General features: G+C 42.1%; 1 protein-coding gene across 4 annotated transcripts in view; it reads right to left on the reverse strand.

The window, feature by feature from the left end:
• Positions 1-23,798, reverse strand: part of LOC144773622 (transient receptor potential cation channel subfamily M member 2-like) — a 1,628,848-nt gene that overhangs the window by 1,476,582 nt on the left and 128,468 nt on the right. For all 4 annotated transcript variants that reach the window (XM_078658771.1, XM_078658770.1, XM_078658769.1 and 1 more), the window contains exons 3-5: positions 23,256-23,335; positions 17,088-17,262; positions 2,266-2,446 (exon numbers count right to left, since the gene is read on the reverse strand). In XM_078658771.1, coding sequence (XP_078514897.1) covers positions 2,266-2,446; positions 17,088-17,262; positions 23,256-23,335 — 436 coding nt within the window. The remainder of the gene's footprint in view (positions 1-2,265; positions 2,447-17,087; positions 17,263-23,255; positions 23,336-23,798) is intronic.

The following is a 23,798-nucleotide window of genomic DNA, read 5'->3' on the forward strand; positions in this document are numbered from 1 at the left end:
TGCTAAGGTAGCCACTATCGGTAGGCTCCCCCTTGATCCACCCAAAGCTGGTGGAATCCTTTTGCAATTCCCTTCAATCACGCTGGCCAACTCGCTGAAAATAATGAAAACAATAAAATCAGGCTCCCCCTTGGACCCTTGTCCTGCGAAAATACTGGCATCTGTTGCAGAGGTGATAAACCTGGCTGTCAACAGGGTTCTGAACCTCTCTCTGTCAGAAGGGGTGATGCCGGACAGCTGGAAGCATGGGAACATTCTCCCGCTTCTGAAAAAATCTTCAGCCAACCCGTCTGTAGCCAGCAATTACAGGCCAATCTTGTTGCTGCCTTTCTTCTCCAATTGTGTAGTACATCCTAGCCAATCAGGGTTCCGAGCTAATTTCAGGACTGGAACAGCCTTACTGGAAATCTCGGAATCTATTGAAACCACACTTGATAAAGTAGGCAGGGCTGTTCTGATACTGTTGGACTTCTCCACTGCTTTCGATACCGTGCCCCATGCTCTCCTTCTGGACAGGGTCCAACGATGTGGTATAGGGGCACGGCCCTTCGTGGTTTACATCTTACTTGGAGAATCGTCATCAAACAGTTTGGTGTCCCCCTTTTGCGGCCCCTATCCTGCCACTTAACGTAAGTGTTCCACAGGGCTCTATCCTAAGCCCCATTTTATTCAATGTGTTTATGGCCCCCCTGGCACCTTTGGCAGAACAACATGGCGCTAAAGTCATGTCTTACGCCGACGATACACAATTGTTGTTCACATGTGGTAAGAATGAGGCCCTGAATAGAAATGAGATAAACACCTGCCTGTCAGCAGTACTCGAGTGGTTTAAACAGAATCAACTGCTGTGCAATTCTGAAAAATCTGAAATTATCTTTTTTGGTTACAATCCAGGGGAAGAGTGGCGCAAATGGTGGCCACAGTATATGTCCCCCCCCCCCTGCAAACTTAGCCACAACTGTTAAGAATCTTGGGGTGAAAATGGACGCAGACATGTCCATGAAGTCCCAGGTCCAGGCTGTGGCGGGCACATGCTTCGGCCTACTGAAAATTTTGAGAAACTTCCTCCCACTACTCCCGGTTTCCCATAGGAAAACAATAGCCCAAGCATTGATTTTGCCCCGCCTTGATTAACAGAATTTTTTTATGTCGGCCTTCCTGAGTATCTTCTTGGCCATCTACAGGTGGTGCAAAATGCCGCGGCAAGAGACATACTCATGGTGGTCCTCAGGACACACATGACCCCTTACCTGCTGTCCTTGCACTGGCTTTTAGTATGAAAGGGGACACATTTCAAAGCCTTGGTGCTGGCTTGTAAGGCCTTTCATAATATTGGGGCCTTCTACCTGAGAAACAGATGCCAGCGCTATGTTCCTTCTTGAAGTCTGAGGTCGTCCTGTCAGCTGCTCTAGCTGATTCCTAGGTTCTCCCGCTCTCGCCTGCGCGGGCATTCCTTTCAGGTGGTAGCCTCTCAGCTCTGGAATACCATACCACCAGCCTTACGTCAGGCACAGGACCTCCTCAGCTTTAGACGCAGATTAAAAACGTGGCTTTTCTCACAATAAGTCTGTTGCCCTGGGGTTGCCTGTACTGTTTCTGTCACTGGTTCCCTATCTCAGCGCTGGGACACTCCAGGGAGTAGCTGTGCGCTTTATAAGTGCCCAGAAACAATTGTTTGAAGATAACAGTCCCGTGGATCTATGTAGTGATCTGTGGACGCTTTGTTTGATCCTAGGTGGTGCTTACAGTCAATAAGGCTCTATAGGGAAGAGTGGGGAACTCAGTATCCTTCTGCATGATCTTTTGGGAGGCCAGTGCTATTTACAACAGAATATAATTATGAACGACTGTAGAAATGAAAACTACCAAAATACACTACTGTCACAGGTGGAAAAGGAGGGCCACAGCTGAAAGGAGAGTTTCCCTTCAGCCAACTAGACAGGCAAGGTGACTAACAAGGACTAACACCTTCATATGGATAGTACCTGTCTCTCAGATGTTTAGGATGCAAGTCTCAATGCATCTCCTAATACCCACATTAATGAAAAAATAATCTAAAACAATTCCAATGAAAGGAAAATAGTTATGATGGACCCTTTGTCTACTTAGAAAACCAATAGGTGTCTGAACCCTCTAAACGGAATTGGGAATTAGGAGCAAGTAGGGGTACTTATGCACGTTTGAACGCCCCCATCTCACTGGACGGAATGAACCCAGGGTCTCCAGGCTCTCCTTATTGATGTGCATTGACAAGCCCCTCCTCACCTGTGCTCTGAGCGGCTTTGACAAGCCCCTTGCTGAAGAGGCTCTTCAGCCGGGGATTCATGCTGAAGTTCTTGGCTCCACCAGTCACAGTGATCAGCAGGTTGGGCTTCCTGGCATGCCAATGGTCGGTCATCATTTCATACAGCACTTCGGGAGGGGTGTCGTCGGAGGCGCGCACATACTAAGGAGAAAAAGCATCAGAAGGAAAAATATTAGAGATCAAAGAGTCCACCATACATGTAGACTATGTTTCTACAAAACACTAATCATTAATTTTGACCAAAAAGAAATCTACTGCAGGATCTGAGAGTTGTAGTAAGAAATGATGCTGCAAGACCAAGTAAAGATATGACCACTCAATCTCAAATATTGACACCCAAGTCATTTCTTGCTTCACTAAACAAGTCAAACATAAAAAGTGTAAACCTGAACAACCATTGGTAAAAATATTGAGAGGCTCATATACAATAAAATGATGCAATGTGGTGCCGCAAGCCAGCTTGCTGCGCCAGGCTGCGCCATAAGGGAAGTGCAGGGATACATGAAATATACGCCAATATCACACATTCCTGTCCTTTCCTATGTGCACCTTTACAGACACATTTGCGCCATGGGGGCCTACATTTAAATCAGATTGTTTTTGTGCAGGAAGGGACACCTTCCATCACAAAAACAATTGCTGTGTCTGTCCTGTGGAGGCCTAGAGTTTTGATGCATTCCCAGGTTTACAGATATTTCAAAACCCATGGGTGGTGCATGGGAACACCCACCACAACACCCATGGAACGCCTCTTTGACGCAAAGTAAGGCAACACTGCGACTTGTGCTGCTTTGCATTACTCTATTTCTATGATGCCATCTAAAGTCATGCAGGGTGGTTTTGCTTGGCCTCCTAGATATGGGTCTGCACTCTGCACCGCAGGTGAGTCCAAAAAAGTGACGCACCGCTTGCGCAATGGGCTGTTAGATAAGCTCCTGAACATGCTGCCTTCCACTTTTGTGAGATGCTATACAACTTTTAAATGGCCATAATAACCCATTGTGTTTCATTGATAATGGCACAAATACACCCCATCTGTACTATCCTCAAAGCAGAGGCTGATTGGTAAGTTCAGTGGCATAACGAGGACTAGAATCTACCTTGCAACTGGGAATCCTGCTTCCATACAACTACCTTAGTGGATACCAAGGAAGACCAACCAGGAGCCTTTTAGCGAGTAGACCAATCGGAGATGTACAACTCTGATTTAATGCATCACCTACACAACAGGGACATCGCAGTACTGGCCATTGCATGTACATGTTCATTTGTGCAATGCCGCACACAACAAATAAATGGGTCCCATTCTCAAAGCTAGAGCCACTTGTATGGACTTTTTCAATCCATATTTATAACACTTGACAGCATTATAGACCATCCCAATCTCTCTTCCTAGACCTAAGCCTGTTACATCTAGGACAGCCAACCACTGGGGTGGGATCTAGAAGACCATTTAAAGTCTCATAACAAATTCTTTTTGCACTAACGTAACTAACAATACCCTAGGTCCTGTTAACTTCAGGGTTGGAAACTAAACTGGAATTACAGACTAAAACCTAGGGATTTTGAGAAGTGAAAAATTAACTGGAGAATTGGTGATTCCAGGTCCGATTCACCTAATAGATCTTCATGTTTCCCCTTAGTTTCAACTGCAGATGTAATATTTAGGTGAAGTATCATGGGCTGATAGTATTCTTGAAGACCTTGATCCCCTCCCTGTGGGGCCACTCGGTTAGTGGGCGTGCATGATCTGATTGTGTGGAAGGACTGTGAATCCATGGGTGCAAATCCAAAGAGACACCAACAGTATTGATATAATAAATCAAAATACATATTTCATATCTTCAGCAAGTTTAAGAGCGCCATTCAGAAGCAAGATCAAGGCCTATTCTGACACAAGATCAATATCTTTAGATTGAAGCAAAACAGATATGTCTATTCTGAAGCAAACTCGAAATCTTGACTCTGAATATACACTAGTGTCTCTAACCTGAATCAGAATAAAGATCTGTATTTAAAAGAAGGTATTAATTTCTGATGTAAAGAAATATTGATATTTCCAGTCTGGAGCAAGGTCACGAGCTTTAATTTGACCTAAATTTTAAATGTAATCAAATGAAGTGAGATCAGCACATGCAATCTGAAATAAAATTAATATTTCTAAAATGAAATAGTAAAGTCAGTCTGAAATCAGGAACAAGGTCAATATCTTGAATCTAATGCAACAGCATTGTCTATAAATCGAAGGAAGATTTGTAATCTGAAATGTCAGTAAGGATGAAAGTCTTTGCAGCAATGCCCCTGTTACAACCTGCTCCTAATGTTATTGTGTGGTGTCCAGGAGTTGGGTTCTCACCCTCCGGGGCATTGGTTGCTGTCAAAGCAGTGACTTTTTTCTTCTGAAACTGGGGTCTATACTGAGGTTGTTCCTCCGGCTTGACTTTCACAGCAAATTGGCGGTGCGTGTCCCATCTAGGCTACGTGGACTTGCCTTGTCTGCAATCCTGTCCCCCCCCGCACCCACCTCCCGAGGAACTGTTGGTTGAAGATTCCTGAAGGGAACGAGGAGAACGGAGATCAAGAACCTGAAACTTCTCTGGTGATTTCATTTTAGAGCGATCGCGCAAATCATACCTACGCTCAGAATCGTCTGGCGGAGGTTAGCCAGTGTGAGATCTAGGCTTCTGTTGCTGTTTATTTTTGTCCCATGTCTTCTTAAGAAAGACAGGATGACTCTCCTTATCAGGGAGATCCTTATGCTTGGTTTGTACCTTAGGTCGTACCTCCAAATTATTGGCTTCCAAGGATGTATATACATCAACAATAGTGGCGGGCAACTGACGTCCCTGGTCTACATCTGCCTGCACCAGAAGACATTGGCGTATCTGTAAACAAACTGCTTCACCTTTAATATTAACAAGTATCATATTGGAGACAACTGAAAAAACTTTCACTAATCTCATCCCGAAATCCAGTGCTGGACCTGCTGCAGAACGCTCCGAAGAATGCTCATGGAGGGCGTGCTTGGAAGTGTGTAAACTGAGGCAAACAGCATCCCCCTGGTGTTGCAAACTGCTAACGGAGGAATTAGACCACTGGGTGAGTGAGTGGAAAGACAGCCTCAATCTGGGTAAATCTCTGCGCAAACCAAAAAGGAAGATCCTCCCGTGCCTGTGGGCGCTTGCCCATCACAGAATTAATAAGGATGGGAATTATTACAAACGCGCTGGCTAGTGCTGTTAGCGCGTGCAGTGCCGCTCCTGGAGGAGCAACCAAAAATGCATGGGAAACAAACTGAACCAGGAGTCTCAAAATGAGAACCACCTGGGCATGCAAGACACGTACGTCAGCCACATTAGCATTGAGATAATCAGGGTAAGGAGTAAAACTGCCCAATACAGGCTGGGTGGCCCCGTCAATACTTAAGGGGTCCATACGAACAAATGAAATAGTATATGATAAAGGGCCCCATTAAAACAAATTTGGTGCTCCAGGCTGTCAGCGGAACTTCAATCACTGCATAAGGACAATAGGCTGCCGGAACCACAGCAGCAGTATAAGAATGAATAGAATTATCATTAGCATTAATAGCCAGGAAAGTAACCCAGGAATAAAACACCTTGAAGCGATATGTAGGATCCGCTTCAACCACAAACGCTAAAGTTTCCCTTGCATTGAGGACACTGTGTTGTTTCTCTTTCTCTTTTAAAGTTATGGACGCTGCTGTCCACTCTGCTGATAAAAAAATCAAGGCTGAATTTAAAACAGTCTGCAGTGTGGAACCAAAGCAAAAATCAAATTGTGAACTCTGTTCGCCACAGTGTTTACACAAAGTAAGCAGAGTGGCCTAGATACACAATGCCTCTGATTAAATGCGTTCAAAATAAAGAATATTGTCCTGCATAATGACGTGATCGCTCACCTACTTCTGTCTCATCTCTGAATCATTTTAAAGACCTGTTGGTCCATACTGTAAATCTGACGCAGTAGGCATTTCCATACAAACACCATTGGAACGCGGGCCTATAAGAGTGGTGGAATGTATTAGGCACACTGCACATGTGCAAATTAACAAATTTTGCCAAGTGTTACCTTAATTTGTGATCTTTGACCTCATTCAGTCACATCAATCTAATTTTAAACACTTATTTTCATTTTTGTTTTGCAGGTTACCTATACTCCTTCCATTGGAGTCCATCTCACATTTTGTTTATTATATTATGAATAAATAAAAAAACGGAAATGAAAGGGAATAAGGACAATGAGAAAATAGTAATAGAAAAGGAAAAGGGAGATCACAGATCAGGGAATGAGGATTAGTGCTACACTAGAAAGAGAAAAAGTCTCTTCAACATAAAAGACTGCTAATGTGGCAAACATCTTGAAAGTGCTGCCTTATATCAGAACTGAAAAGGGGGAAGTGTATACAGCCCGCAATCTATACAAGTGATTCAGATACCATTACGGAAACATCCATAATAAATAAATAAAGATTTTGGAAGACTGAAAGTTACTATAAGGTCAGCACAACCTAGTAACTAGACAAAATTAAATTGATAAACTGATATAAAATTAAATTGATCAACCGATATAAATACATATGCAATCTAAGATTCTCCTTATCAAGTAAAATATGACGGACCAGTACTTAGAGCGGGAAGGCTCGAACGCCCATACCATTAAATACCCAGCTAATCTGTCAAAGAACGCAGCCAAAAAGTTCAAACATAATCTTCTAAGAAAAAAAACGGACACGCTAATCCTAGACCCATCCTATAGCAATGATAAAGGTACTATAGTGAATGATTTGATATTCTTCACTAGAAGAACGGCGATTTGGCGTAATACCTTCACAGAAATGCTTAACATAAAAAGTATAAAGAACATCCCACATGGCACAAAACTTAGGAGCCAACCATCACATAGATATAGAGCGGGACTATGCATAACGATCTTTAAGAATGGTATAGTACTCATACAAGCAACTGATAGCGAATTAAACAAATTTGACAAGATGTTCCCAACCTTAAAAGGATGCGTAATAATGGCAAGACCCCAAACACATCTGACTACACAAGACAACACCATAGATCTTCACAGAGTTCCCAACTCAGACCACATACCGGACACAAACCAACGGGATCCACTACCTCCTGTACACCAAAGTGACATGAGCGGAACAAGAGGAACCCAAACAAGGAATATCACTGTAAAAACCGTCTTGGACACTAAAGGTGCTAATACGGCCCGAAAAATCTCTCAGATGGAAGATTCAAGACCCCAAACACATCTGACTACACAAGACAACACCATAGATCATCACAGAGTTCCTAACTCAGACCACATACCGGACACAAACCAACGGGATCCACTACCTCCTGTACACCAAAGTGACATGAGCGGAACAAGAGGACCCCAAACAAGGAATATCACTGTAAAAACCGTCTTGGACACTAAAGGTGCTAATACGGCCCGAAAAATCTCTCAGATGGAAGATTCAACACAACTTCCCAAGACCAGAGAGGACACAGGAGGAGTTGAATTGGATACACGAACTGCGAATGCCACCCTGAAACCATATCGGAGGAAAGACTCGACTTCTATCGTCATTGACATGTCATCACAGTTGATTAATATACCAAATGAGAGTTCGGAAACGAATGAGATGGTCAACGACATGGATTTCCACGACTTGGATAGAGGCGAAGCAGACTACCAAACTAAGGATGATATAGAAGAAAACATGGCTGCACACGACAAGGACAGAGGCGGAGGAGACAACCAAAATAATGTCATCATAGAAGACAACACGGCTGTCCTCGACATGAACAGAGTTGGAGCAGACCCCCAAACTACTGATGATACAGGAGACAAAACGGATGTCCGCGACTTGAACAGAGATGGAGCAGACTACCAAAATAGTGATGATACCGGAGACAAAACGGATGGCCGCGACATGAACAGAGAAGAAGCAGACTACCTAAGTAGTGATAAAAAGGGAAGAGGTCCGATAAAGAGGACAAAAATCAAAAGAGTAAACGCTAAACAAGGTTGTAGAAAAAACAAGACGAACGCGCCTAACAAATCATTCCAAACTCGAAGAATAATCAAAGAGCTTCAAACTCAGATGGTCAGTATTCTAACCACGGTACAAGAAATGAAAAAGATGCTGGAAATCACAGTTAGCACCCATAACAAAGTAGAGTACATCAGAGAAGTTCTTCTTAAATTTCAAAAATAAGGAAATAAGATGGCATTACCAACATCAAACAGACAAAATCGACCAGATAGGAACATCAACCATCTTGCGGAAGAAGAAACTCTATCGTTACTTCAAGAATTTGAGTCTACTGACCCTACTGAAGGTGAAAAAATAAGAACAGTCCAGATCGATGCTAACAGAACTTCAAAACAAAACGAAAGGAAAACCAATCATAACAACCTAAAGCAAGTACAAATAATCACGGAATCACATGTCATGAACACAAGGATACCAGGGAAACCTTTAAAATGCCTTCTCCTTAACTGTCGGTCGGCAGCAAAACATGCATCTGACATAGCGGATCTCATATTAAACAGAGAAATCGATGTGACAATCCTGAGGGAAACATGGCTATCGGAATCCTCGTCTCCTAGTATGGACCTACTAGTACCCACAAAGTATAATATCGTGAGACTAGACAGACAAAAAAAGACAGGGGGTGGGGTTGCCTGCATTTACCGATCGGAACTATAAGTCAAACACGTGCCATCAGAACAGCTCGAATTCTGTGAACACCTAAATCTCAAGATTAGATCAACAGATAATCAAATATGCAATCTACATGCACTTTACCACCCGCCAGGCAATAATACAACCTTCATAGACAATTTAATAGAAATCATCACCACCGACTCCAACTCTGAAAACAACAACATTATCCTGGGAGACTTTAACTTACATTGGAATGACAACCAAGACAAACAAGCCAACGCTCTGAAAGACCGCCTAACGGAGTTAAATCTTTACCAAGTTTGCACAGAGCCAACTCATGAAAAAGGAGCCACGCTGGATTGGATAATAGCAAAAACTAACAATACCTCAATTATAGCTATTGAACCATGCGACTGGTCAGATCACCATGCCATAACCTTCATGATAAACAATATGAAAAATAACAAGACGATACAACCTAAGAGACACAAGAAACGGCTGCGAGATACTAGAAATCCGAATATATCATTATTAGTGGAAAGTTGTGAGAAAGAACGGACTCCACCGAACAACTTGCAAAGTGTGGAGGAACTTACAGATCACTACACTGAAACAGTAACAAATATAGTCAACAATACGATGCCTCTGAAACTGAAAAGAGTCACAGAGAAGATAAAAAACCCATGGTTCAGTGAGACACTGAATGAAGAAAGGAGGAAACTAAGACTAGCGGAAAGAAGATGGAGACAACATCCAGCATCGCCCGAACTGAAATCACTCAGAAGAATTAGAAGCGAATATAACAAAAAAATACTACACTCCAAAAAAGAATTTATCAGAGCTGAGCTTGATAACGCCAAAAATAGACCACGAAAATTATTCGAGATCTTGAAACAGCAATCCAATAAATTAGCTAAAACCGACCAAGAAACCACAACTACGCAAATAAGCTATGAAGAATTCGCAACATTCTTCACAGACAAGGCAAACAAACTAGAAAGAGAGCTTGGGAAAGAGGCTGATAACATTGGCAATATGGGCAGACAAAACCTCTACAGCACCGAAGAAAACGCCCTTAATAGAACACAAAACAAGGCTCAATGGATTAACTTCAAACTATTAGACCAAGGTACCATAGCCAAAACACTATCAGACATCAAACCAAACAATCACTATAATGACTCTTTACCTGTTAAATGCGTCAGAGACATAAACCATATTTTGATTCCCATTTGGACGAAAATAATAAATGCCTCACTAGCACAAGGGATCCTTCCAGATTGCCTAAAAACAGGTCAAGTCGTCCCTTTCATCAAAAAACCAACAGCGGACGCAGCAGATCCAAATAACTTTCGCCCTGTGACCAACATCCCTATACTTGCCAAACTAATAGAGAAATGTGTACAAAATCAACTAAGTCAACACATCACGAAGTTCACGCTACTAGACGACTGCCAATCAGGATTTAGGACTGGACATAGCACAGAAACAGCGATCCTACATATTGCCGATGATGCACTACAGGCACTAGACAGTAATCAAACATGTCTACTAATCCTCCTGGACCTATCATCAGCATTTGACACGGTAAATCATGAAAAATTACTAAGCAGGCTTCATAGGATGGGAATAACTGGAAACGTGCTAAAATGGTTTGAATCTTTCCTGCAGAATAGAACGCAAAGATTCCTGGTCAATCAAACACTCTCACCAGCATGCCCTAATTCAGTTGGAGTCCCTCAAGACTCTACGTTATCTCCAGCTCTGTTCAACCTTTACATAGAACCTCTCACTGAAATCCTTCGATAATCTAATATTTCCTACCACATGTACGCGGATGACACGCAGATTTACATCAAGATCACATCCAGGGAAGACATCATGAGAATGAATGAGACCTTAAAACTGACATTGAAATGGCTATCGATCAACCATCTGAAACTAAACGCACAAACAACGGAATTCTTGTTAATTTCTCCACCAAAGAAACACACAGAAGTGAAGGAATGGTCCAATATGATAACAGCACTAAATTGCACCCCTACTCTAGTTGGCTCAGCGAAATCTCTAGGAATCACCTTAGATGAGAAACTAAACATGAAAGCCCATATCAACGCAATGGCAAAAAGCGCCCGCTACCATCTGAACTACATCGGGAAAATGAAACCATTCATATCCAAAGCAGACTTCAAACTGGCAGTTCAGTCACTAGTCATCTCGAGGATTGAATATGGATGCACAACCCTAGCAGGTCTACCAAAAATTTCAACAGCGCCCCTGAAAGCATGTCTCAATGCAGCCGCACGACTGATCACAGGATCAAGGAAATTTGACCATATATCACCATACTTGAAGGCATTAAACTGGCTACCGCTCAAAGCAAGAATCCAGATGAAAATGGCATGCATAACACATAAGGCGCTCCACCACAATACACCCAAATACCTAGCTCAGAAAATTAAGCTATCTGGAGGTAACAGACCAACCAGGAGCATAAATGAGCTAATGCTGAGACCCGCCATCTTCCGGAAGAAGAAAACTTACGACAGGGCTTTTTCAGGCGCAGCCCCTAGAATATGGAATTCACTTCCTTCGAACATCAGAAAGATTGAAGATACAGCAACCTTTAAGAGGGAAACGAAGATCTTCCTAATGAGTAAATTCCTTCCATAGAAGAGGCACGGGAAGTCAGTAATCGTGCTTAAGGACGGGAACTGAAACTCACATAGAAGAGGCATGGGAAGTCAGTAATAGTGCATAAGGACGGGAGCTGAAACTCACACAGGAAATAGTCCATTAGGACTGACTGACTCTTTTATACATTATATGCCAATTATTACGAAAAGTTATATCATACTGTATGATATTCTCTGGTAGAAATTTTAATCTTAGTGATATTGTCGCATTTTGCATAATGTACGTACCTACTTCATAATATTGTGAAAACTACGTTGACAATGCAGGACTATAACTACCTCGTGTAATGTGAAGCGCTCTGTTACCCAAGGGTCTTGTTCGCGCTATACAAAACTCTTAATAAATAAATAAATAAATAAATAAATGTTAAAGTTATGTTCCTAGTTATTTATTATAGTGTTATTTCAAAGTTATGTTTCTAGTTATTTATTGCGGTTTTAATAAAAGTTAATAAACAAAAGTATATGTCTTCTTTTTCTGACATTTCACTCTTATTTAGTGTGATAATCATATACTTAGAAAACATTAAACAATTAAAAATATAAATGATGTTTATAACTAGAAGTATAATACTGAGGCTAACTCTTTACCAGCTCTTTACCAGAGTCTGTTGCTGCAATTAACGGTTCATATGGAACAATTTAAAAACTCCAGCACAGTAGCTGTTTGGATTAGCAACATTGTGTGGTGAACTTGTAAATTGTGTGCTCACTTAAGTGTTCTATGAACTGTTACTATGGTAACAGGCAGTAAGCAATTTGGGGGTAGGGTTGAAGGGTACTGGCTGTACAGAAAGCGTTATATTTACCGAGGATCCTCTACATGACAGAAAGGAAAGCAAACTAAGACAGAACACTGTGTAGCAGATTAACAAGCCCCTTGCGCCACTTTCGCGTCACTTTTCCCATGTTAAAAGTGATGCAATAGTGACGCAAGGAACATTTAAATCTGCACCTATTCACATTACGAGCAAAAGAAGTACACAACTTTTTATCAATCACAATTAGACAGTGTTGCTTCACGATTCACAATGCACTTCACTAAATACTTTGTGCCTATTTAAATGGGAGACGTGATTGTCGACATTACAAAACTATGGGGCATATTTACAAGGACGGCGTTAAAATTACCGCTGATTTAACTGCAGAAAACTACAACTAAAACGGCGATAATGGACTTCAAAATCCTTTGTTATCTTACCAGAAGATTTTTTCAACATTGCTGTTTGCTATGCGAGAGTCAGAGCTGAGTCTCTCGCCCAGCTATAGAAAACTTGGGGGCATATTATCAAGGACAGCGTTAACATGTCCTGGTGTAAACCTGGGCTTCTATTGGAACTCTCACTAATTCTCAAAAGCCTATTAATAAGCCATTATGGCTGCTTTAACAACACTTTTCTAACGCTAAAGCAACGGAAATTTTAACGCTGTCCTTGTAAATATGCCCCCAATATCGCGAGGAATACAGCAATAATTTATGTACGCAAGTGAAAAGCTTATTAATATAAGACTGTGGACTCACATATCAATCCACCTCGCATATTAAACATGCTTAAGTCTACTTCAGAAAAGATGTTAGGATTCAACATGAACCGCAATTAGCGAGCGTTTTCCTATCGGTCCTCAAATCCAGGGCCGCCTTGTAAATACAACGCTATAGTCATACCTCCCTCTTCCTTTTTATATTCTCATAGAAACACCTACCTTGCCACTGAGAACACCTACATTGCAACTCATTGGAGATACAAGGCGAGCCCTTAGCAAACCGGCTCCTAACATGCATTAATGCATCTTAACGTCACCTAGTAAATAGGGCAATATAATTTTCACTGCATTTTTGGCTGTTTTTTTAAAAAATTTAGGCAAAATGGTACTTGTTAATATGCCCTCAAGCTTGCTATGACACAGCGGGAACCTTGACTCCCGCCCTGCCATAGCAAACAGCAGTGTCCCAGGGGTAGACACCCCGAGACACAGCAGGAGCCGCTCCTGGGGGGGTGGTGTTCCCCAAGGCTTTCGACTGCTACAGAATGGAGACCATGCGGCCCCGTCCCAAAATATAAAAAGACCCGGAGGGTGGTAATCCCTGGGGCTTAGATGGACCTTTGAGCTCCCTCACCCATGTATTTTGTAGCACCGAGGAATGGCGGTCCCCGGGCTACAGTGCCCCTCTGGACCCCAATCAAATGTAATATTTTAGACCCCAGGATTTGCCCTCCCAGGTAGCTAATTTTTAAACAAGCACAAAAACCCTGCTTTGTTTTTATTTTTATTATGGCGGATCCATGCACCCAACGCACATTTCCCAGTTTTTTCCCTCCCAAAAAATTGTTTTTTGGGACCCCCTAAGCAGATCTAGATGATCAAAATATTTCTTACATGCCCCCTTTATATGTGTTGAACACTTGTCCCACTATTTCGAATATTAACAACCACTTGACAGCCAATTAGCATTCAGCAAGTGATCGGGACGGTGCGCTTAACGAGTGCACGCAAGATGCGCGGATTCACCGAGATCATAGATATATATGTATTTTTAATGGTAATTTTCTCAGGAACTACTGAACGGATTTACAATATTTAAGCAAAAGGCAGAAGTCTGAACCAAGGACTATCCCTTTGCCAAATGTGGTGTAATTCCGATCAGCCGTTTGGGCTGTAGCCGTGATGAACGATTCCTATGGAAAATTGCATGGGGAAACACGTTTTGGGACCCCCCTTTTTTCTTGGCCCCTGCTTCAAATGCAAAATTTTAGACCCCGGGATTTCTCCTTCCCAGCTAGATAATTTTTAAACAAGCACAGGAGCCAGTGCTTCATTTTTACTTTTTTTACGGCCATAGATATATATGTACTTTTAATTGTATTTTTCTCAGGAACTACTGAACAGATTTACACCATATAAGCAAAAGGCATGAGTCTGAACCAAGGACTACAACTTTGCCAAATTTGGTGTAACTCCGTTTAGACGTTCGAAATGTAGCCGTGATGAACGGTACCTATGGAAAATTGCATTGGGAAAACGCGTTTTGGCACCCCCCTTTTTTCTCAGCCCCTACTTCATGAATCACCCCAAGACTTTCAGGATAGGAGCGGACCGGAGCACCCCACCAGTTTTGAAAATGTGGCAAAGATTAGTCAACTGGCGCCATAGTGATTCCAAATAGAATGTTGCGGATTTCCTATGGAAAATAGGTCCTAACTACAACTACCTACTGGCGAGCGTCAGTAGGTAATATATTTATTTTTTATTTTTTAAAGAAAATCCCAAAGCAGAATATTTGTTTTTTAAACCAAAAACAACAATGCCACCCCCCTATGGGGAGGGCACATTGAGCACATGACTATGCCCCTTAGCACCAGGTTTTTCCTAGCAGTGACGGGCATTGAAAAATAGCGAAATATCCACCCTCCTAAATTAGGTCGGCGGACACAGAGTGAAATCTTTGACAGCACTTACGCCGTCAGGCTGTCAGAAAAGTTTGACCATGGCGGAGACAGAGTATGACAATTGTTATCCTGAGTCCAATTGGGCAGGGCCAGTGAGCATGGGGGCAAGAAAAAAAAAAAAAAAGGGGGTGGCTGAAAAGTATCAAATATTTTGGAACAAGTTTTTTGGTCTTTCACCTGCACGTAACTGCATGGAAAAACACTCATCTTGAATGAATAATAAATGTAAGGTAAAGTAGTGAGAGATGCACTTCTTGAAACCACTTATGGTTATGTGATAACTGCATATATCTCTGTGCATAACTAGAGAGTCACATAACTAAATCTAGTTGGTGCAGTGGGGAAGAGTGACCAGTGTATTTTAGTGTTATGAGGTCCCATCCTGTGACATAAAGCACTGTGAATATCTGCATCCTTATTATAACCTCTGTATTACACACAGTATTAGATAGGATGCCACAAAGTGCACGCAAAGATTTAGATTTATGATAAATACGTACTTTCAAATCATAGATCAGAGTATTATGCAAACTTTATCTAGTGCAACATTATGCGTAAGTGTCCATTAAAAGCACACACTCCTCAGCTCATCAGGTCACCTTGCAATACCACTCAAAATGTATACTCTTCAAGTGACTTCATCAAGTAAAGCCCAGACTGGCTTCCCAGCAGTCTTTACACTTCCAGATTAACTCAAACGCAGACATTTATATTTCTTTCAAGCAGCAGACATCCTGGCAAGAAGGCTTGTTCAGTTATCTTTCCCTCCTTCGGCTTCACAGCACAGGAGATACACTCGCCTTCCACTTCAGCTGAAGCATCTTATACATCGAAATTAAATGTCCTAGGACAGTAGCCTTTTAATATAAAGTGGGGGAACTGTTTTGTCAAATTAAAAAAAGTATGGGCACATTGTGTCCCTCAGATCTCACCCCATTTGACCTCAGCCACTGTAGCCAAACCATGGTGAACCCACATTTAAATCGGGCGGGAAGACCATAGTTTTGGAGGTTACCTCTCCACGAGGATGTAACTCTGGCCCTCAGTCTTTCTAATAGTACATCATTTATCCAAGACATAGCCCCCCTATTAGCTTACAGACTTGAGGTGGATATTAAAAGCTCGAGTACTCTTTAGTCTAGGCGTTTGCTAAAGCAAACAACTCCCTGGTAGCACTCATGATTCCACTACTTAGGCAACAGCATATCTTGCATTCATGGGGGCACAAATCTAATTGTCAACCTTATTTGAATGTTCACTATTTTTACTGAATTGAATATTCACTTTATTTTTTAAATGCATCCGTTTAATATTCTTACTACCCCTGCTATGATCATCTTCATCGCATATTTGAGCAACTATGTAAGTCTGACTCTGCTGGCTTTCTGTTATCATGTATGTCAAAGAAAAATATTGGAATGTAGCAATGATTACATTAATTGCACACTCAATGTATCTATCTATCGTCTGTCTGTCTGTCTGTTTGTTTGTCTATCTATCTATCTGGCTCTCTGCTGACGTGTGTGCTCTAAGCTGACGGTCCTGGATGGTCTATGTTGGCCATTGAAGTTCATCAGACTGTGGCCAAGCGTGCTGTAGGTGCCCGGACATTCAACACATAACGACTGTTAATGAATTAACCCTTCAAGCAAGGTTATCCACCTCGGCGCTACTTGTTATCTGCCTTCTAAACTCACGGATGCCTTTGGTGCTTGAAAAGCAGCCAACGTGAATTGGAGCTTCATATGCTTCATAGCCTTGTCTTTCTTTCTTTTTCATTGTTAGTATTGTTAACAATGTGGGCCGACTGTCCTTATATCCAGGATGGGGGAGGTCATTTACAGTTTTGAGATGAATATGGTACCCCAATGCCGCAAAGTTCCTCCTTGAGCTAAAGCTAGCCTTGTCTGGAGCCAGGTTTGGACTCCAGAGTCATCGCTCACCTTTACTTTCTTGTTTCTGAGACCTTTGAACATCAAGTCCCCAAAAGAATCGGTTTGAGTTACTTCCATGTCCGTTTCCAGGTTCCATTCCCTGTCTTCTGATGTCCTTGCAGTGGAAGGACTTTGCAGTGACGGGTGCCGGCTCTTGACATTTCCGCAGCAGCACACCTCCTCCCTGAAGAAAACAAACAGTGCAGGAAATGTGGATAAAAAAGATCTACATGACAGAGAACAGTAGGCGTGAGCAGTCAGGCGCTGACCTTCAGAGAAACAGCAAAGGGTAAGTAATATCCACAAAAGACAGCGTTTGAGCAAAAAAAAACTTGTTTTCAGCCAACCTAGACATATTTTCACGGCATGGGGCAACTACATGAGTAAATATACAAATGGGGCTAATTTATCGATATTGTATGTAGACCAAAAGGTGTCGGCAGGCTAAATTGGATGTGAAGGGGACAGTTCCTTACATCAAAAGGTATAAGTCCCTCCAGGGGGAGGAAGGATCCAACCCTTGGTGGCCTCAGAGGAGGGGGTTTCCTCTCCAGTGGGGCTGGGCAGCAGGTGGGGGGGGGGGCACCTCCCTCTGAGTGTCAGTGTGCTATCCTAACGCTATTGTAAGAGTAATTGCTAGCAGGAGAGTTCTAACTTTTAAGAGTATACTTAATTTTCTGAGGTGATTCACAACGTAAATGTATCGCAAATGTTTCTACGAGCTGTAATACAATAAAATATCAGAAAAACGGTTATACAATCATTTTATTAAATAACTCGGGAGCATTTCTGCCACAGCTTCAGACTACCTGTCAGTAACCAGCAGATAAAGTACAAATCCTTTCACGTGTGTGTTCTTATTGTGTATTTGATTAAATAGGCACAAAGGTTATGTATTCACTTTTTTCACTGAGCAGCCTCAAAATATTAATATCACGCACACAGCATCAATACCTCTAAGGGTTAATATCAAGTCACATTACGAAAGTAAACAGCAAAGTAACCAACAGTAAGTCAATAACATTTATATCTACATTTCTGCACCAACCTTTATTTTTCCTAGTGTGCCACTCCTAACCAGGGTGAAACCGGTCCCAGGGGGCTTGTGTTCTGGTTCATGGAGGACCTGGCTTAGCAGTTTGGGCTGTACTGATTTGCATATGGCTGGGTCTGAACTGAGGTGGCATGGGGAGCAAAAGAGCGATGGGTTGGAGTGCTAACCCAAGCTATTGCCAGTGGTTAGACGCGATACAAGCAGTCTCCCATCACCTTTTCTTATTTTCATGTAGCGTCCTAAGTGGCATGGGTTTGCCCAGACATGAGTCCCATGATGGATGTGTCACTGGAACCAAGCTGTACTCTGCTGATGAGCCCATTACTAGGGTGAAACTGGCCCTGGATTGCTTGTGTACTGGTTCAGAGAGTACCTGGCCTAGCAATTTGTGCTGGACTGTTCACGTTGGAGCAGGGTCAAGACTCATTTTCATATGGCTGGGTCCAAACTGAGGTGGCATGGTGCTCATATTTTCTTTTAGGTATCTCCTTTTGACTTATATATGTTTTTTTTAATGCAATCATTTAATTATTTATTCAGGTGTATGCAATATCTTTCCTGTATTTTCACAGAATGTGGGAACTGAAAGGTTAGGGGAGCTTCACTTGTAATGGTTTATCTCAAAAACATCAGACAGAATATATAAACTAAGACACAGCATTATGAAATAGAGAGGAACTTTGTAAAAGACATTCAAAACTGAAAGTCACACAGAGCCGTAATCTCCTTCCATTACGGAAGGCTTTGGGGAAGGTACATCCAGCCTTCACTTGGCTTATCTGCCAAGTTGCAGACACAGAAGAAGCAAACATTTCACTGTTACAAAAGGTATGCTGGTGTGAACCATTCATGAAAACCTGAAGTAGACCCCTTTTGAGGCTAAGTTTAGCTAAGAAGGGAGACAATATACCATCATGCAATTACGCTTTCCTTCATTCTTCCTCCTGATAAGTGTCATTGCCACAGTCTTGGTCATTATTTTAACTGTTACAATTCATATTGTGTGCATCAGATAAGCTTTTGATTTTAGTTAATTCTAAAAATACTTTCCAGGTTTCCTAGTGTCCTTGAGTGTGCCTATTCTTTAGGAAAGAGGATTTGGGGTTCCACTAATTATGTCTGTGAAATCTCACAGGATTGACCATTACCCAAAATGCATCTTACTCAAGCATAGATTAGTGGCTTGGGGTTGGCTTCAGTCCATTAGGTGTTCTACCTTGAGTTCCGATACATTACTAAGTCCTTAATGTCAACGTGTCTAAAAACGAATTCCTTGGCTCTGCTCTAGAAAGAAATCCACAAAACATCACAGAAACATGCAGGGTGGATCGAGGTTCTGTACCAAGAGGCTTTGTGTTTCTGGAGATGGCTGGAGCAAAAAACACACATGCCAGCAGTGAGAGCTTCTCGGCTAAGGCGGAGGACCATCACCCCATTGCCAGGAGCAGCAAAGAAAGGGAAAAAATGATAATAATGGAATGTTAGGGGAGGAGAGGTAGACACTCCTCTTTGCAATGACTGGCCCTCTTGGGCCGCCCAAAACAGTCATGCGCACTCCCCTGTTCTCCATGCAGGATGCATTACAGCCTGCATTAAGAACATGCCCACCCCTGCCTGCTTCCTGTTCTGACCTGGAGTCGGACACAGGCAGTAGGAGAGAAGCCACAGGACCGGCGACAGCAGCAAGGTAAGTTTTATTTTAATATTATTGTTTTTGTTTAAAGAATACTGCCAACCCCTGCACCCGCACTCCTCCACCCACGAGCCGTGCAGGCCACCCCTGCTTTTTCATGGTGTTTACATCTTGAGGTGGTAGAGAGACTCTTTCACCAGCTGGGAAAACACTGGCTGGATCTCTTTGCCACAGTCAAAAAGGCCCAGTGTCAACAGTTTTGCAAGTTGGAGTTTTCACAAGAGTACTCTATAGGACATGCATTCTTCCTGGAGTGGAGTATGGGACTCCTACACACTTTCCTACGACTTCCTTGCTAGCCCTGTGTTCTGAAGAATATCAAGGAGAGTCAAAAACAACCAGATTCAGTCCTCCTGGTGACCCCAGATTGGGCTAGGAGAGTAGAGAGTATTGTACCCAGAACTCCTGAACATCAACATCCGTTCTCCAATCAAGGTGTCACTTCAGGAGGAACTGCTGTCTTTAGCCCAGCAAGGCATTCATTTTGGCACTGTAAAGGGTTATTTGTCTGGCCTTTCAGCAATTTAACATTTACCTGACTAACCATACTTGTTTAAATCACCTGTTATGATGAGATTTCTCTAAGGTATGACACAAATATTTCCCCCAAAGAAATTGGTGATGCTACAAGGGATGGTAACTAGATCTTGACATGCCTTTCAGGCTGGTGTAAAGCTGCTCTCTACATCTCATGACCTCCTTGAAGACTGTCGCCCTCATTGCAATTTCATCAGCTTGTTGTATGGGAGAACTACAGGCGTGTTCAGTGCAACAGCCCTACACTACTTTTTTCCCATACAAGTGGGCTCTGAGGTGGCTTTCTTATCTAAAATTATGACTCTTTTTTTGATGGGCAATCTATCACTATCACCCTTCTGTGTTCTCCATCACGCTTTGAAAAAGGTTTAGCCCCACACGGGTTTAAGCTTTTACATAGTTTGTCTTTCCATAAATCAGTATTTTGTGTTATTCTCACAAGCAAAACATGGGAAGGCTGTGTAAAAGAGAACCTTGTTAGATGCATAGTTCTGTCTTTGAAATCAAGCTTCAACATGACCTTTGGTGCATATGTTTCCGAAGCACTATTGCCTTAACAGCATAGACCAGTGGAAGAACACATCACTCGCTCAGTTATTATGCGAGACCGCTTGGCCTAAGTCCACTCCACAGACCCTACACCTTGGGTAAGTACAGATTTGGCATATATTATAGGGTAAGGAATTTGTGGTTAGTAGTATCCCTGGTAAGAACATATTATTCACTTTTGTTAATGCTCTTTCTGGTGCATACTCTATCTAACTGCAGGTTCCTTACTTCTTCCCTACTTCCTCCTTCTGGAGACTGGCCTACTTTTAACATCTAAAAGATCCCATGATTGTTCACCATTTGAGGATATGAAAAAGGAAAAGGAAAAAAAACTGAGGACCACAGGGCGTTGCTTTTATGCTGCTCTGCTCCATCACTTACAGGGCAGTATGGCACACAGGAACACTGCTATGATCATTACTGAAAGTAACGTGTTTGTTAGATATAATACAGTTCTGAAAGTGCCATGGTCTAATAGACTATTAAATCTTCAAATCTACACTTAATTCAGATCTCATTAACATGCACTATCTCACCAAGTCATCTTAGAGAATGCTTGCATCGTACACCATCTGTAATACAGGTATTAATGCTGTGCCAGGTTATCTGTGCTTAGTACATGACAACTGAACTGTCATCTCAGTTCACTGAAGTTCTCTAGGATGTATAGTTTTGCAAGTACAGAATGAGATTGATCTAGACTTGGACTACACAAGCTACATTGTACCGTGAAGCTATAGTAGAACCAATGACTGAAGCCTTCCCAGCAGTGTGAAATGTCCTTTGGTTTGATGTTGTTTTATAAGGGAGTTAAGTGAAACTCACCGTCAGTTTTGAGATGTTAAATATTGTAATGTGACAAAATAAAAGCTAAACAGGACGTTCAATGCTTGCCTCTGTTTTTTGGATGAACTATGTCACTTGCCCCTTTGCTCATTATCAGAGTAACTGTCCTGAATGAGGAAAACACTATAGGTTTGGTAATAATTCGGTCAGTCATGGCGTTACCTGTGATTTGAAAGGACAATTCTTATGTGATAAAATAAAAAGGAATCAGGAACCTATATTTTTGTCAATTTCTTGGCTGAACTATACACTTGCCTCTTCGCTCCCTCTATCAATAAGGGACATATGAACAATCCCCTAACACCACCACATTGTCACTTTTCCCAACATTGTGGTGGCTATAGGGGCTTAGCCTTATTTACAAGGCAGTGTTAAGCCACTTAATGTGGCTCAACGCAGCCTTGTGCATAAGGCCCCCTTTGACGCTATGCTCAATGTTAAAGTGGTAGGAAGTGGGTGTTGTAGTGGGCTTTCCAGCGCAACACCCATTGTTTTTGACTCTGCCCCTATCGCCACCACTTCACTTTTACCAACATTGAAGTGGTGATAGGAGCTTATTCTTATTTACATGAAAGTGACAAAATTGTATTTCAGGATTGTTTATGTGCAGGAAGGGACACCTTCCTACACATAAACAATCCTCCCCTACATGCAGATAGTGCAAGGGTGCCTGCGTCACCGAAAAACTCTTAAGTGTAGCGCCATCGTAGGGGGAAACACAAGGCTGCAACATATTGTTGTAAATATGGTGCAGCCTTTTGTTTCTGAAGTGGCGGAGTGAGTTGTTAAAACACACAAGATGATGGACGGAATGTTGCACAATGGCAAAACATTCACTCCCAGTCACAGATCTGGGTTTAATCCATTGTCATTTTGCTCACCAAGCCACCCCAGTTCAGACATGGCGATATGCAAATCAGTCTCGACCCTGTGCCTCATGGGACTAGTCCAGCCCGAACTGCCAAGCCATGTCTTCCCTGGACCGGAATCAAGCATCCTAGGACCGGTTTCTGGCTATCAGCCGTCTTCAACCAGTATAGCTTGATCACAGTGGCTTAGTGACCACAGGAGTGAGACGTTAAGCCATGAATACTAACGCCTCTCTTCGGCACTTCCTTGTACACATTCCACTAAATTTGTAATTTTGATATACTAAATATATTCCATAAAAACAACCTATCACAACATTTTAGGCTTTTCTGTCAAGATGAGCAAAACTCACTGCCCTCAATTTTAAAATCTGGATTTCTTACATGTGCTAAAAAAAATTAAAATACTACTGAATACTAGTGCTGGTCTAAATTTGTGAAAATAAATTCCCTGAAGTCCCACTATAAATGTCTAGCATGCAGTATTTATCATGGTGGAAAATACCATTAAAAAGACAGACTTTTCACTTCTGTGATGGGTCAGGGCAAACGAAATTATTTGACACTAGCGCTGATCAGCATAGAAAAACTTGAAACCCACTGGAAGAGATGGCCAGTCATGAAGTTACCTGTGATCAGAAAGTTTAGAACTCCGGACGTAGTGCTTGCATTCCTTCTTTTTAATATTTTCTTTGAACCACTTCTTAGTCTGCAGAAAAGAAGAGGAAGAGTTCAGTTCAATCTTGAATAGAAAAATGTTCTGTCCATTTGCTGGATGCTGGTTTGTAAAATGAGAACTGCCCTCTCGTAAACCCTTCCTTGGGTCAGATAGGACAGTTCAGCTAAGATCAGGCACTGTGGGGCAGATGTAGAAGAAACTGATGCATCTGTAAAGATGCATCCGATTCCCTGCACCTGCGTGCGAAACCCTTATGCCACCATGGATGCGCCATATTTACATTATGGGGCAATATGGTTGAAGGATTTACACATGGGTCAGAAATGTTGACGCATCCGTTGGCGTAAAAGTCACGCATTACTGGAGTCGTGTCATTAGCAGAACACAACTCCAGCAATGCATGTTTTTTTTTTGGTTTTTTTTTGCCGAGTTTTATATAGCGCGAACTAGAACCGAACCGAATCAGTTATCAGAGCGCTTTACATAGCACCAG

Source organism: Lissotriton helveticus, chromosome 8 (assembly GCF_964261635.1).
Source record: "Lissotriton helveticus chromosome 8, aLisHel1.1, whole genome shotgun sequence".
Classification (NCBI taxonomy): domain Eukaryota; kingdom Metazoa; phylum Chordata; class Amphibia; order Caudata; family Salamandridae; genus Lissotriton; species Lissotriton helveticus.